Source organism: Lonchura striata, chromosome 2, assembly GCF_046129695.1.
Source record: "Lonchura striata isolate bLonStr1 chromosome 2, bLonStr1.mat, whole genome shotgun sequence".
Lineage (NCBI taxonomy): Eukaryota > Metazoa > Chordata > Aves > Passeriformes > Estrildidae > Lonchura > Lonchura striata.
Window position 1 is genome coordinate 117,502,957 of NC_134604.1, and position 14,863 is coordinate 117,517,819.

General features: G+C 48.6%; 1 protein-coding gene and 3 long non-coding RNA genes across 4 annotated transcripts in view; 3 read left to right on the forward strand and 1 right to left on the reverse strand.

Annotated features, from left to right (window-relative positions):
- LOC144248925 (uncharacterized) overlaps positions 1-14,863 on the forward strand; it is a 74,066-nt gene that overhangs the window by 23,010 nt on the left and 36,193 nt on the right. The window lies entirely within an intron of this gene.
- LOC144248923 (uncharacterized) lies at positions 30-1,080 on the forward strand. The gene is made up of 4 exons (XR_013342105.1): positions 30-155; positions 682-745; positions 824-865; positions 952-1,080. It is a non-coding gene; the product is annotated as an uncharacterized LOC144248923 (long non-coding RNA).
- Positions 5,921-8,441, reverse strand: LOC144248300 (uncharacterized). The gene is made up of 3 exons (XM_077790342.1): positions 8,417-8,441; positions 6,236-8,227; positions 5,921-5,976 (listed from the first exon to the last, which is right to left on the reverse strand). Exons 1-3 carry the CDS (start codon positions 8,439-8,441, stop codon positions 5,921-5,923), a joined length of 2,073 nt encoding a protein of 690 aa, XP_077646468.1.
- On the forward strand, positions 11,080-11,492 carry LOC144248924 (uncharacterized). The gene is made up of 3 exons (XR_013342106.1): positions 11,080-11,143; positions 11,222-11,263; positions 11,350-11,492. It is a non-coding gene; the product is annotated as an uncharacterized LOC144248924 (long non-coding RNA).

A 14,863-nucleotide genomic window follows, 5' to 3' on the forward strand; every position in this document is an offset into this window, starting at 1 on the left:
CATTGTGCAGCTAAGATCATGCAGTGATGTTTGGTGTTCTCGATTGTAGCTGAGCGAGGGACCACAGCCCGGTGACCATTGGACATTCCCCGCAGGCGAGGCAGCCTCCATTGGCACGCGATGTGGATTCTCATCCCCAGATGCCTGAGAGATAAGTTGAGTGCTCAGGCCCAGAGTGGGGGTGAAAGCGGGGTGCTTTCATCCCCAGATGGCTGAGAGATAAGTTGAGGGCTCAGGCCCACATTGGGGGTGAAAGTGGGGTGCTGGGAGGGTTTTATGAATGAGCTTTGGGGGCAGGGATGTGCAAGAAGCATCTCCTAAGGCCATCTAAAGGCAAAAAGTGTCTGTTTTGATCACAGTGCTGAGGTGCTCAGGGCAGAGCAGTTGCGGTGTGTGTCCTGTCACTTGTCTCTGGTGCACTGTGTGTTCTTTGGGTCTCTCGGTCCTTTCTTCTCCTCAAAAGCTCTCTCTCCCTGTCCTGTGTCGTGGATGTCTGCACGTATTTTTCCTGGAGCTGTTCTGCCCTGCTGCATAGCCTGTAACAACACAAGTCCTGGGGACTTGAAATTGGCAGTGCAGGGTGTAGTTGGGCTCTAGATTGTATGGGGAGATTGGCTTAATATGTTTAGTCGTGTTAAGTTGTCCTGCAGCCGTTTGACACCAGTCCTAACTTTCTTTCAGATGCTGACAGTTCAAATCTGTGGCCAAGGGCCCCAGTCCTGGGTGAGGGTTTTCCCATGAGCAGGTCAGTCATTTTTTGCATTTGCAGGGGATGCTTGAAGGGTGTCTTTGCCACAGCGGTGTTCTTTGCCTTTATTTTCAGGAGGTCCAGGCAGATAGCAGCAGTCAAGGCCAAGTGTGCCAGGTGAGCAGTGGGCCAAAGCAGTTGTTTGTGCTCAGGTTTCAGGTTTTGGAGCAATTGTATGTATCTGTTCTTGTTTGTGTGTTTAGGGAATCCACCCAGAGTATGCCAAGCCCCTGTCACCAACAGCTGATGGCCTGGATTTCCTGTGCTTGTGGGCTCTCTGGATGTATTTTAGGACTCTGAGATGAAGCCTTGAAATGTTGTATTTCACGATGGCATCCAGAGAGCCTTTGGCAATGGCTGAGGAGTTGCGGTGAGTTGCCGAGGTAGGGAGGGGGAGCCAAGGTCCACTCGTGTTTCAGCAATGCCGAGTCACTTTGTCTCTTCTTAACCCAGACAGACCCTGCGATGATGGTGGCAGCCTCCGAGCCTGGCCAAAGTGCGTGGCCTGAGCATTCTTAGGAGAACGGTGAGTAGCAGGATTGCTGGGTTTTGTCCATTGTGCAGCTAAGATCATGCAGTGATGTTTGGTGTTCTCGATTGTAGCTGAGCACGGGACCACAGCCCGGTGACCATTGGACATTCCCCGCAGGCGAGGCAGCCTCCATTGGCACGCGATGTGGATTCTCATCCCCAGATGGCTGAGAGATAAGTATAGGGCTCAGGCCCACATTGGGGGTGAAAGTGGGGTGCTGGGAGGGCCTTATGAATGAGCTTTGGGGGCAGGGATGTGCAAGAAGCATCTCCTAAGGCCATCTAAAGGCAAAAAGTGTCTGTTTTGATTACAGTGCTGAGGTGCACAGGGCAGAGCAGTTCTGGTGTGTGTCCTGTCACTTGTCTCTGGTGCACTGTGTGTTCTTTGGGTCACTCGGTCCTTTCTTCTCCTCAAAAGCTCTCTCTCCCTGTCCTGTGTCGTGGATGTCTGCACGTATTTTTCCTGGAGCCGTTCTGCCCTGCTGCATAGCCTGTAACAACACAAGTCCTGGGGACTTGAAATTGGCAGTGCAGGGTGTAGTTGGGCTCTAGATTGTATGGGGAGATTGGCTTAATATGTTTAGTCGTGTTAAGTTGTCCTGCAGCCGTTTGACACCAGTCCTAACTTTCTTTCAGATGCTGACAGTTCAAATCTGTGGCCAAGGGCCCCAGTCCTGGGTGAGGGTTTTCCCATGAGCAGGTCAGTCATTTTTTGCATTTGCAGGGGATGCTTGAAGGGTGTCTTTGCCACAGCGGTGTTCTTTGCCTTTATTTTCAGGAGGTCCAGGCAGATAGCAGCAGTCAAGGCCAAGTGTGCCAGGTGAGCAGTGGGCCAAAGTAGTTGTTTGTGCTCAGGTTTCAGGTTTTGGCGCAATTGTATGTATCTGTTCTTGTTTGTGTGTTTAGGGAATCCACCCAGAGTATGCCAAGCCCCTGTCACCAACAGCTGATGGCCTGGATTTCCTGTGCTTGTGAGCCCTCTGGATGTATTTTAGGACTCTGAGATGAAGCCTTGAAATTTTGTATTTCACGATGGCATCCAGGGAGCCTTTGGCAATGGCTGAGGAGTTGCGGTGAGTTGCCGAGGTAGGGAGGGGGAGCCAAGGTCCACTCGTGTTTCAGCCATGTCGAATCACTTTGTCTCTTCTTAACCCAGGCAGACCCTGCGATGACGGTGGCAGCCTCCGAGCCTGGCCAAAGTGCGTGGCCCGAGCATTCTTAGGAGAACGGTGAGTAGCAGGATTGCTGGGTTTTGTCCATTGTGCAGCTAAGATCATGCAGTGATGTTTGGTGTTCTCGATTGTAGCTGAGCGAGGGACCACAGCCCCGTGACCATTGGACATTCCCCGCAGGCGAGGCAGCCTCCATTGGCATGCGATGTGGATTCTCATCCCCACATGACTGAGAGATAAGTTGAGTGCTCAGGCCCACAGTGGGGGTGAAAGCGGGGTGCTCTCATCCCCAGATGCCTGAGAGATAACTAAAGGGGTCAGGCCCACATTGGGGGTGAAAGTGGGGTGCTGGGAGGGCCTTATGAATGAGCTCTGGGGGCAGGGATGTGCAAGAAGGATCTCCTAAGGCCATCTAAAGGCAAAAAGTGTCTGTTTTGATCACAGTGCTGAGGTGCTCAGGGCAGAGCAGTTGCGGTGTGTGTCCTGTCACTTGTCTCTGGTGCACTGTGTGTTCTTTGGGTCTCTCGGTCCTTTCTTCTCCTCAAAAGCTCTCTCTCCCTGTCCTGTGTCGTGGATGTCTGCATGTATTTTTCCTGGAGCTGTTCTGCCCTGCTGCATAGCCTGTAACAACACAAGTCCTGGGGACTTGAAATTGGCAGTGCAGGGTGTAGTTGGGCTCTAGATTGTATGGGGAGATTGGCTTAATATGTTTAGTCGTGTTAAGTTGTCCTGCAGCCGTTTGACACCAGTCCTAACTTTCTTTCAGATGCTGACAGTTCAAATCTGTGGCCAAGGGCCCCAGTCCTGGGTGAGGGTTTTCCCATGAGCAGGTCAGTCATTTTTTGCATTTGCAGGGTGTCACGATCCGCTTATAGCGGGGTGTCGTGATGGTTCGTTAGCCGATCCCAAAGTGCAAAAGACAATCAGCAGTTTAATCACAACAAATGCACCTTTATTAAGGGCCAAAACAATAAATGCGATAGTGGGTTCAGAAAAGAAATAAAAAGGATAGAGAGAGAGAGAGAAGGGGGGATGGGAATAGCTACCAACACAGGCGGAGTCCTCACTGGTCCGGACGATGTGGATCCGTCTTGTTGTGTTGGGGAGAGTCTCCGAAGTTCTACCTATCCCAGGGGTCCAGTTATAGTCCACAGAGGGAAAAGGGGGGGAGCAGGCAGAACAATGAGAGTCTATTGAAATTGCTGTGGGGGACTAAGTGTATTTACAGAGGCTGAACAAACACAATAAGGGATAAGTCCATTGAAGTTACTGGAGAAGAACAGGTCAGGTCATTCTCTCCCTTCGCCCACTGTTTGTGGTAGGAGTCTCAGTCTCAGTCCTTGGGGAGAGGGTTCTTGATCTCCATCTGTCATGGTGGTAGTGAGGCAGATGAGGGGTCTTCAGTGAGAGACCACCAGAGTCACCCCAACAGTTCATTTGGCTTAAAGGTGGAGAGTGAAGCAGGAATTGCAGTAGGCCACTCTGTGCTGGGTCCACGCTGGGTCTTCGCCAAGTCCTTGCCAACTCCTTGCCAAGTTCTTGCCGGTCCTCGTTGGGAACAGCACGTAACGGTACAGCGGCTACACCTGCACTGTTGCCTTCTCCAAGCCGGAACTGCAGAGGGGGAAGGGAAATCCTGCTCGTGGCAATCGGCAGGCAAATGAGTGAGGGTCTTCAGACGGCCTCTTACACCACCCCGTGACTGACGATTGCCCTCGAGAGATGTTCAGCAGTGTTTCGTAGTGTTGTTGTGAAGTCTTCAGGACTTGTCTAGTGTTGGCAGCATATCCCAGAGAAGGGAAAAAGGAAAAGGAGAGGAAAAGAGAACAGGGAAAATACTAAAACAATAATTAGTATAAATTGAAACAACATTAAGCAATATAATCAATATTAATTAATAATAAACAATTTTTCTAATAAACCAATCTAATTTTATAATTGCTTTGTGTCTATAGTCTTGGGGATGTCTACAGTATAAAGCACATTGGCCAGGTGGTGTGCATTAAGTATAGCTGTCAATTTTGTTAATCGTTTTATCATTCTCCAATTTATGACAAACAAGATTGCTGATAAAGCAAAACCAATCAAAACTAAAATCAAAAGGACAACAATGGGATGACACAATTTGTTCAGGATACCTGTAGCAGTAGGTGACCACCCAAAAAGTGTATCCCACCACCTGTGTTCAGCATCACTTTTCACCCTTTCTATAACCCGATGTATTTCTTGTACATCATGATGAACAGTTACCAATGTTTTCTGTCCGTTTTCCTTGATTTTTCCTAAGATTTCAATTAAATCCTGGTGAAGCAACAATTGCCTCACCAGAGTAAGATTCATTCCAATGGGGGTAGGCAATAGCTTATGAATCAGCGTGTAATTGGACTCTAAAAGTTGATATGAAGTAACTGGAGTTTCAAAAGAAAAATCACATCCAGAAATTTTAGTGAAATTACAAGCACAAAAATTTGAATGATTTTTAGTATCTACTACTGTGTCTTCTATATACACTGTATTACAAGCAGTTCTAAAGCATGCACATCCATTTCCTATATATACAAGGAATATTTTAGAAGTTTTGTTAGGATGGATTTCAAAGTGACAGATATTTTGTTCTGTGTCTAAACAGATATCTTGAGCTATAATTGCATTGCCTTCACAGATGAACCCTTGTTGTTCTCGGACAATACAGGATTCTAAATTAACAGTTTGCCATTTACCATCAATTTGTCGGGCCCATTCTCTATGCTCGGAAGGATAGAGAGTGGCTCCATCATGATTTAATCCTAATGCAATAATGGGGAATATTGAATGCACCAAGGCATTGCGTATGGTTAACACAAAAGCTGTGGCTAAGTTTGTGGTGGGATCATAAGTAAAGTTCACCAAATTCCACCAGGATTGGAAATCTTAATACTATTTAGAATTCCCAATCCTGTTCCCACAACACCAGTTATGTCTCTTGGCATCCGTGTTTCAGAAGGGTTCCACTGTCGCAACCAGGTCGTCCAACCGTGGAAAGAAGTTTGCAAGAAAGGTGAACAAGCTGGCTGAATTTCAGAGACATTGCTTTGCATTAGCAATTTAACTTGTTTAAGAGACCATGCCGGATTGAACAATATCTGTTGTTGGCCAGTTTCCCTAATTATATATGGTCCAACTTTAGAAATTTTCGGGGTAAGCATAACTGGTGGTTGGGTTTGAGTGGTGGTGGTGGTATGAATAAATTTAAAAGAAAGTCCTTCAGTATTTTTGAACCAAAGACAAACTACTTCTGCAGTTTGTGTTAATGTTGAATTGTGCCAGCAATCCTGTACGCTTTGGTGCGTACAAACCTTTTTGTGCTTAAAGAGATCTTTTCACTTTTTCTGCATGCTACCACAATTATTTCAGGCCACAAACACTCAGCTGATTTCTGGCTCTGGGGTTGTGGTAGGATGCAGGAAAGTATTACCAGTTTTATCATGGATTAGGTGGTCTTCATGTCCCTCGGAGTTCTTCTGTAAAAGTAAACACAACAGACTCCTGCCAGCGAGAAGCAGAAAAGGTTAGAATGATGGAATTATCCAGCATGTATTTATCCAATGTTCTTTCCCTAGAGCACCAGAGGCTTTCCATGCACATTCATTCCAAGGGGGTTTTAGCACAAGGGGTACCAGCCCTGTAGTAAGGGATGTCCACCAGAACAGGTTGGCCAGGGTAATGTGCTGGATTATCAGGATCATTTGGTGCACAGCATAGGAGTCAGTGTAGATAGAGACAAGAGAGGTGTTCTGTACCTTACGTTGAAAAGCACTCCAAACAGCTATCAGCTCCCCAACCCGAGCACTGCTTTCTCCCTCAGTATTAATTAGTTCAGTGAACCAAGAACTTGCCGATTGTTTGGGGGAAAAAGGAGGGGCCATTTTGATTACAGAGGCAGGTGTGTCCTGGCTGCTATCCAAGCTCTCAGTTTCTTGTATTGCCAAATTTTTCACAACTCCATCTGTTATTGAGAAGAAGTGACAGTAATGTTCAGTCTGAGCATACCACTTTCTTACCGAGGCCCTCTGGGCCACCCCGTCAGGAGGGAGGGTCCCAGTAGTGACTGTCTTAATATCATTGAAAGGGCTTCTCAATACAATTGGTAGTTGTAGTGCAAGTCTTTCCACTTCAATGAGAGCCAGGCTGACCACAAACAATCCCTTCTCCCAGGTAGCGTACCTTTTCTCAGCGTCTCTGAAACCACAGGAATCTCTGCTCAGATTTTGAGGAAAAGGCTGAGAAAGAGATGACTCACTGCCTGGATTTTGAGAGAGAAACTGGGAGAATGTTAATTTTGGGTCACAGCCTGAGTTCTGAGAGGAAAGCTGTGATATGGTTAGTTTTTGTCCACTGCCCCTGTTTTGCAGGAGGGACAGTGAGAAAGTTGTTTCCTTACCCGTGTTCGGGAGAGGAAGGAGAGGCTGAGGGAGAGTTGGTTCGCTGCCCATGTTATGAGGAAGAGTGGGTGCACTAGGGTGTGTACTGGGTTGAACTGATGGATTTGATTTTCGATAGCACCAATTAGTTATTATTTTCTGTAATTTATCAAGGGGCAGACCATCCATCACTTCTCTGGGGACCCCCTTTTGGACTCCCAGTGACCACCAATGCTGGCGGCTAGGGTTCTGTTTTCCCTTTTCTGGATTTTTACTGTAAGGAGTCCCAATAGACCGAATCCCTTTTGTTTTCTCTGATTTTTCTGGTTTCTCTTCCGGGGTTTTTACAGGTCCATATTTTCTACAATAATTGATCAAATCCTCTGCAACACCCCATGTCCAAATTTTATGATTACTGCCAGGTGAACTGGCTTGTGAATTTACAGCTTGGAATGGAGAGCAGGATGGAGTAAAGGTAGGACCAGTAGATCCAGTGCGATTAGTGGGGTTACCAAGAAATCTGTCTAGTTTTTCTGTAGGGCTTAATGTCATGATAGTTTTCTGTAAGGCTATGGCAGTAGGTTTGAGTGTTTCTGGAAGCCCACGAATTAAAGGAGTCATTAGTTCAGGCTTCACAGGTAATTGCATTGGGGATTCAAAGCCAGGAATTAATTTCTTTTCATGAATCATTTTCAAACAGGCGGCTTTGTGTACACTTTCTAGGAGTTGGTCTGGGGTGCTAATTATAGCTATAGGATCTCCCCTTTCCAAGGGGTTCGTTCCCCCGGCCCAAAAAGCCGCGCGCTGTGTCAGGGACCATGAGTCACGTTTATCTCCTGTTGTTAAGAAGACACCATGTCCCCAGTACCCACTGGCTTCTTGTTCAGTTAGTTTAATTTGATCGCCACCAGTGAGGGACACCCGGAAAACATATTCTGTTTCTGATTCGTATGGAAGGCGTCCATATTCTTTTTTAAGCTTAGCCAATTCGGTGGCAGTGTATGGTATGTGTTTGGTTGTGATGTGGGGGTCAAGATCATCATCACTGAGATAGTTATATTCTGTTTTAATTAAGGGTCTTAAGTGAGAGCAGCAATGTTCCCCACAATTATTTACTGCCTCAAGTTCTTTGTGAGGATAAATTTGGTTAATGTGAGGAGTTTCCTTTCCCTCAGGATTTATAGAGGAATCAGCATTAGATGATTTGTTAACGTGTTTCTCTTTTAAGGCAGCTCTTAATGCATAGTTCTCATTTCTCAATGAATGTTTTTCATTCCTTTCTTCATGTAATTGTTTTTGTAAAATTTCAACCAAATTTTGAAGGGAGTCTATTATTGTTTCTTGCTCACCTCTTCGCTGGAAGCGAGTTTCTACAGCTGCCGTAAGACAAGCTCCCAAAACTGAGCATAAGTTTCTGCCCAGTTTGAATTTTGTACCATGTTGTAAAGAACATATTCTATCAACCACATTATCCAAATTAAACCAATTACTTTGTGCCCATTCTTCTCCTCCCGGAGAAGGTTTGGCATTGTATTTAGCTAGTAAAGCATAAAATTCAACTTTACCCTTATCGTTAAAGTTATCACTCATTTTGTGAAGGGACCAAAACCACAGCAGGGAGGTACAAACTTAAGTTACTCAAAGCACACAGACTTCGCTGTGTCGCCCTTCACTTCCCTGGGTGGGTGAAGAGACAAAATCTGCCTGGGAGGCTCTGCTTAGTTTCTTCAAGTTGTCTCTTCCTTCCCAGACAGTCCAAACACACACATAAAACAACAGTGTAAGTTACTCAAAGCACACAGACTTCGCTGTGTCGCCCTTCACTTCCCTGGGTGGGTGAAGAGACAAAATCTGCCTGGGAGGCTCTGCTTAGTTTCTTCAAGTTGTCTCTTCCTTCCCAGACAGTCCAAACACACACATAATCACAACAGTGTCCCGCCTTTTGCACTAAGAGATCTTTTGCAATTTCTGAAGACAGTGTGGGTGCTTTTTCACCTAGGCAATGTGCAGTCCGTGGGAAATCTGAATCTTACCCCTTGCTCTCCAGACCATGCTCAGTCTTTTGGACTGGCAGGCTAGGTGCGGCTGGCAAGAAACATCCTTCCCCTGTTACAGACTACACAGAACCTGCACCCTTCTGCCTAGACAGAAATCCTGTCCGTGACGCCAATTTTAATGTCACGATCCGCTTATAGCGGGGTGTCGTGATGGTTCGTTAGCCGATCCCAAAGTGCAAAAGACAATCAGCAGTTTAATCACAACAAATGCACCTTTATTAAGGGCCAAAACAATAAATGCGATAGTGGGTTCAGAAAAGAAATAAAAAGGATAGAGAGAGAGAGAGAAGGGGGGATGGGAATAGCTACCAACACAGGCGGAGTCCTCACTGGTCCGGACGATGTGGATCCGTCTTGTTGTGTTGGGGAGAGTCTCCGAAGTTCTACCTATCCCAGGGGTCCAGTTATAGTCCACAGAGGGAAAAGGGGGGGAGCAGGCAGAACAATGAGAGTCTATTGAAATTGCTGTGGGGGACTAAGTGTATTTACAGAGGCTGAACAAACACAATAAGGGATAAGTCCATTGAAGTTACTGGAGAAGAACAGGTCAGGTCATTCTCTCCCTTCGCCCACTGTTTGTGGTAGGAGTCTCAGTCTCAGTCCTTGGGGAGAGGGTTCTTGATCTCCATCTGTCATGGTGGTAGTGAGGCAGATGAGGGGTCTTCAGTGAGAGACCACCAGAGTCACCCCAACAGTTCATTTGGCTTAAAGGTGGAGAGTGAAGCAGGAATTGCAGTAGGCCACTCTGTGCTGGGTCCACGCTGGGTCTTCGCCAAGTCCTTGCCAACTCCTTGCCAAGTTCTTGCCGGTCCTCGTTGGGAACAGCACGTAACGGTACAGCGGCTACACCTGCACTGTTGCCTTCTCCAAGCCGGAACTGCAGAGGGGGAAGGGAAATCCTGCTCGTGGCAATCGGCAGGCAAATGAGTGAGGGTCTTCAGACGGCCTCTTACACAGGGGATGCTTGAAGGGTGTCTTTGCCACAGCGGTGTTCTTTGCCTTTATTTTCAGGAGGTCCAGGCAGATAGCAGCAGTCAAGGCCAAGTGTGCCAGGTGAGCAGTGGGCCAAAGCAGTTGTTTGTGCTCAGGTTTCAGGTTTTGGAGCAATTGTATGTATCTGTTCTTGTTTGTGTGTTTAGGGAATCCACCCAGAGTATGCCAAGCCCCTGTCACCAACAGCTGATGGCCTGGATTTCCTGTGCTTGTGGGCTCTCTGGATGTGTTTTAGGACTCTGAGATGAAGCCTTGAAATGTTGTATTTCACGATGGCATCCAGGGAGCCTTTGGCAATGGCTGAGGAGTTGCGGTGAGTTGCCGAGGTAGGGAGGGGGAGCCAAGGTCCACTCGTGTTTCAGCCATGTCGAATCACTTTGTCTCTTCTTAACCCAGGCAGACCCTGCGATGACGGTGGCAGCCTCCGAGCCTGGCCAAAGTGCGTGGCCCGAGCATTCTTAGGAGAACGGTGAGTAGCAGGATTGCTGGGTTTTGTCCATTGTGCAGCTAAGATCATGCAGTGATGTTTGGTGTTCTCGATTGTAGCTGAGCGAGGGACCACAGCCCCGTGACCATTGGACATTCCCCGCAGGCGAGGCAGCCTCCATTGGCATGCGATGTGGATTCTCATCCCCACATGACTGAGAGATAAGTTGAGTGCTCAGGCCCACAGTGGGGGTGAAAGCGGGGTGCTCTCATCCCCAGATGCCTGAGAGATAAGTATAGGGGTCAGGCCCACATTGGGGGTGAAAGTGGGGTGCTGGGAGGGCCTTATGAATGAGCTCTGGGGGCAGGGATGTGCAAGAAGCATCTCCTAAGGCCATCTAAAGGCAAAAAGTGTCTGTTTTGATCACAGTGCTGAGGTGCTCAGGGCAGAGCAGTTGCGGTGTGTGTCCTGTCACTTGTCTCTGGTGCACTGTGTGTTCTTTGGGTCTCTCGGTCCTTTCTTCTCCTCAAAAGCTCTCTCTCCCTGTCCTGTGTCGTGGATGTCTGCATGTATTTTTCCTGGAGCTGTTCTGCCCTGCTGCATAGCCTGTAACAACACAAGTCCTGGGGACTTGAAATTGGCAGTGCAGGGTGTAGTTGGGCTCTAGATTGTATGGGGAGATTGGCTTAATATGTTTAGTCGTGTTAAGTTGTCCTGCAGCCGTTTGACACCAGTCCTAACTTTCTTTCAGATGCTGACAGTTCAAATCTGTGGCCAAGGGCCCCAGTCCTGGGTGAGGGTTTTCCCATGAGCAGGTCAGTCATTTTTTGCATTTGCAGGGGATGCTTGAAGGGTGTCTTTGCCACAGCGGTGTTCTTTGCCTTTATTTTCAGGAGGTCCAGGCAGATAGCAGCAGTCAAGGCCAAGTGTGCCAGGTGAGCAGTGGGCCAAAGCAGTTGTTTGTGCTCAGGTTTCAGGTTTTGGAGCAATTGTATGTATCTGTTCTTGTTTGTGTGTTTAGGGAATCCACCCAGAGTATGCCAAGCCCCTGTCACCAACAGCTGATGGCCTGGATTTCCTGTGCTTGTGGGCTCTCTGGATGTATTTTAGGACTCTGAGATGAAGCCTTGAAATGTTGTATTTCACGATGGCATCCAGGGAGCCTTTGGCAATGGCTGAGGAGTTGCGGTGAGTTGCCGAGGTAGGGAGGGGGAGCCAAGGTCCACTCGTGTTTCAGCAATGCCGAGTCACTTTGTCTCTTCTTAACCCAGACAGACCCTGCGATGATGGTGGCAGCCTCCGAGCCTGGCCAAAGTGCGTGGCCTGAGCATTCTTAGGAGAACAGTGAGTAGCAGGATTGCTGGGTTTTGTCCATTGTGCAGCTAAGATCATGCAGTGATGTTTGGTGTTCTCGATTGTAGCTGAGCACGGGACCACAGCCCGGTGACCATTGGACATTCCCCGCAGGCGAGGCAGCCTCCATTGGCACGCGATGTGGATTCTCATCCCCAGATGGCTGAGAGATAAGTATAGGGCTCAGGCCCACATTGGGGGTGAAAGTGGGGTGCTGGGAGGGCCTTATGAATGAGCTTTGGGGGCAGGGATGTGCAAGAAGCATCTCCTAAGGCCATCTAAAGGCAAAAAGTGTCTGTTTTGATTACAGTGCTGAGGTGCACAGGGCAGAGCAGTTCTGGTGTGTGTCCTGTCACTTGTCTCTGGTGCACTGTGTGTTCTTTGGGTCACTCGGTCCTTTCTTCTCCTCAAAAGCTCTCTCTCCCTGTCCTGTGTCGTGGATGTCTGCACGTATTTTTCCTGGAGCCGTTCTGCCCTGCTGCATAGCCTGTAACAACACAAGTCCTGGGGACTTGAAATTGGCAGTGCAGGGTGTAGTTGGGCTCTAGATTGTATGGGGAGATTGGCTTAATATGTTTAGTCGTGTTAAGTTGTCCTGCAGCCGTTTGACACCAGTCCTAACTTTCTTTCAGATGCTGACAGTTCAAATCTGTGGCCAAGGGCCCCAGTCCTGGGTGAGGGTTTTCCCATGAGCAGGTCAGTCATTTTTTGCATTTGCAGGGGATGCTTGAAGGGTGTCTTTGTCACAGCGGTGTTCTTTGCCTTTATTTTCAGGAGGTCCAGGCAGATAGCAGCAGTCAAGGCCAAGTGTGCCAGGTGAGCAGTGGGCCAAAGTAGTTGTTTGTGCTCAGGTTTCAGGTTTTGGCGCAATTGTATGTATCTGTTCTTGTTTGTGTGTTTAGGGAATCCACCCAGAGTATGCCAAGCCCCTGTCACCAACAGCTGATGGCCTGGATTTCCTGTGCTTGTGAGCCCTCTGGATGTATTTTAGGACTCTGAGATGAAGCCTTGAAATTTTGTATTTCACGATGGCATCCAGGGAGCCTTTGGCAATGGCTGAGGAGTTGCGGTGAGTTGCCGAGGTAGGGAGGGGGAGCCAAGGTCCACTCGTGTTTCAGCCATGTCGAATCACTTTGTCTCTTCTTAACCCAGGCAGACCCTGCGATGACGGTGGCAGCCTCCGAGCCTGGCCAAAGTGCGTGGCCCGAGCATTCTTAGGAGAACGGTGAGTAGCAGGATTGCTGGGTTTTGTCCATTGTGCAGCTAAGATCATGCAGTGATGTTTGGTGTTCTCGATTGTAGCTGAGCGAGGGACCACAGCCCCGTGACCATTGGACATTCCCCGCAGGCGAGGCAGCCTCCATTGGCATGCGATGTGGATTCTCATCCCCACATGACTGAGAGATAAGTTGAGTGCTCAGGCCCACAGTGGGGGTGAAAGCGGGGTGCTCTCATCCCCAGATGCCTGAGAGATAACTAAAGGGGTCAGGCCCACATTGGGGGTGAAAGTGGGGTGCTGGGAGGGCCTTATGAATGAGCTTTGGGGGCAGGGATGTGCAAGAAGCATCTCCTAAGGCCATCTAAAGGCAAAAAGTGTCTGTTTTGATCACAGTGCTGAGGTGCTCAGGGCAGAGCAGTTGCGGTGTGTGTCCTGTCACTTGTCTCTGGTGCACTGTGTGTTCTTTGGGTCTCTCGGTCCTTTCTTCTCCTCAAAAGCTCTCTCTCCCTGTCCTGTGTCGTGGATGTCTGCATGTATTTTTCCTGGAGCTGTTCTGCCCTGCTGCATAGCCTGTAACAACACAAGTCCTGGGGACTTGAAATTGGCAGTGCAGGGTGTAGTTGGGCTCTAGATTGTATGGGGAGATTGGCTTAATATGTTTAGTCGTGTTAAGTTGTCCTGCAGCCGTTTGACACCAGTCCTAACTTTCTTTCAGATGCTGACAGTTCAAATCTGTGGCCAAGGGCCCCAGTCCTGGGTGAGGGTTTTCCCATGAGCAGGTCAGTCATTTTTTGCATTTGCAGGGGATGCTTGAATGGTGTCTTTGTCACAGCGGTGTTCTTTGCCTTTATTTTCAGGAGGTCCGGGCAGATAGCAGCAGTCAAGGCCAAGTGTGCCAGGTGAGCAGTGGGCCAAAGCAGTTGTTTGTGCTCAGGTTTCAGGTTTTGGAGCAATTGTATGTATCTGTTCTTGTTTGTGTGTTTAGGGAATCCACCCAGAGTATGCCAAGCCCCTGTCACCAACAGCTGATGGCCTGGATTTCCTGTGCTTGTGAGCCCTCTGGATGTGTTTTAGGACTCTGAGATGAAGCCTTGAAATTTTGTACTTCACGATGGCATCCAGAGAGCCTTTGGCAATGGCTGAGGAGTTGCGGTGAGTTGCCGAGGTAGGGAGGGGGAGCCAAGGTCCACTCGTGTTTCAGCCATGTCGAATCACTTTGTCTCTTCTTAACCCAGACAGACCCTGCGATGATGGTGGCAGCCTCCGAGCCTGGCCAAAGTGCGTGGCCTGAGCATTCTTAGGAGAACGGTGAGTAGCAGGATTGCTGGGTTTTGTCCATTGTGCAGCTAAGATCATGCAGTGATGTTTGGTGTTCTCGATTGTAGCTGAGCGCGGTACCACAGCCTGGTGACCATTGGACATTCCCCGCAGGCGAGGCAGCCTCCATTGGCACGCGATGTGGATTCTCATCCCCAGATGCCTGAGAGATAAGTTGAGTGCTCAGGCCCACAGTGGGGATGAAAGCGGGGTGCTTTCATCCCCAGATGGCTGAGAGATAACTATAGGGGTCAGGCCCACATTCGGGGTGAAAGTGGGGTGCTGGGAGGGCCTTATGAATGAGCTTTGGGGGCAGGGATGTGCAAGAAGGATCTCCTAAGGCCATCTAAAGGCAAAAAGTGTCTGTTTTGATCACAGTGCTGAGGTGCTCAGGGCAGAGCAGTTGCGGTGTGTGTCCTGTCACTTGTCTCTGGTGCACTGTGTGTTCTTTGGGTCTCTCGGTCCTTTCTTCTCCTCAAAAGCTCTCTCTCCCTGTCCTGTGTCGTGGATGTCTGCACGTATTTTTCCTGGAGCTGTTCTGCCCTGCTGCATAGCCTGTAACAACACAAGTCCTGGGGACTTGAAATTGGCAGTGCAGGGTGTAGTTGGGCTCTAGATTGTATGGGGAGATTGCCAGAACATGTTT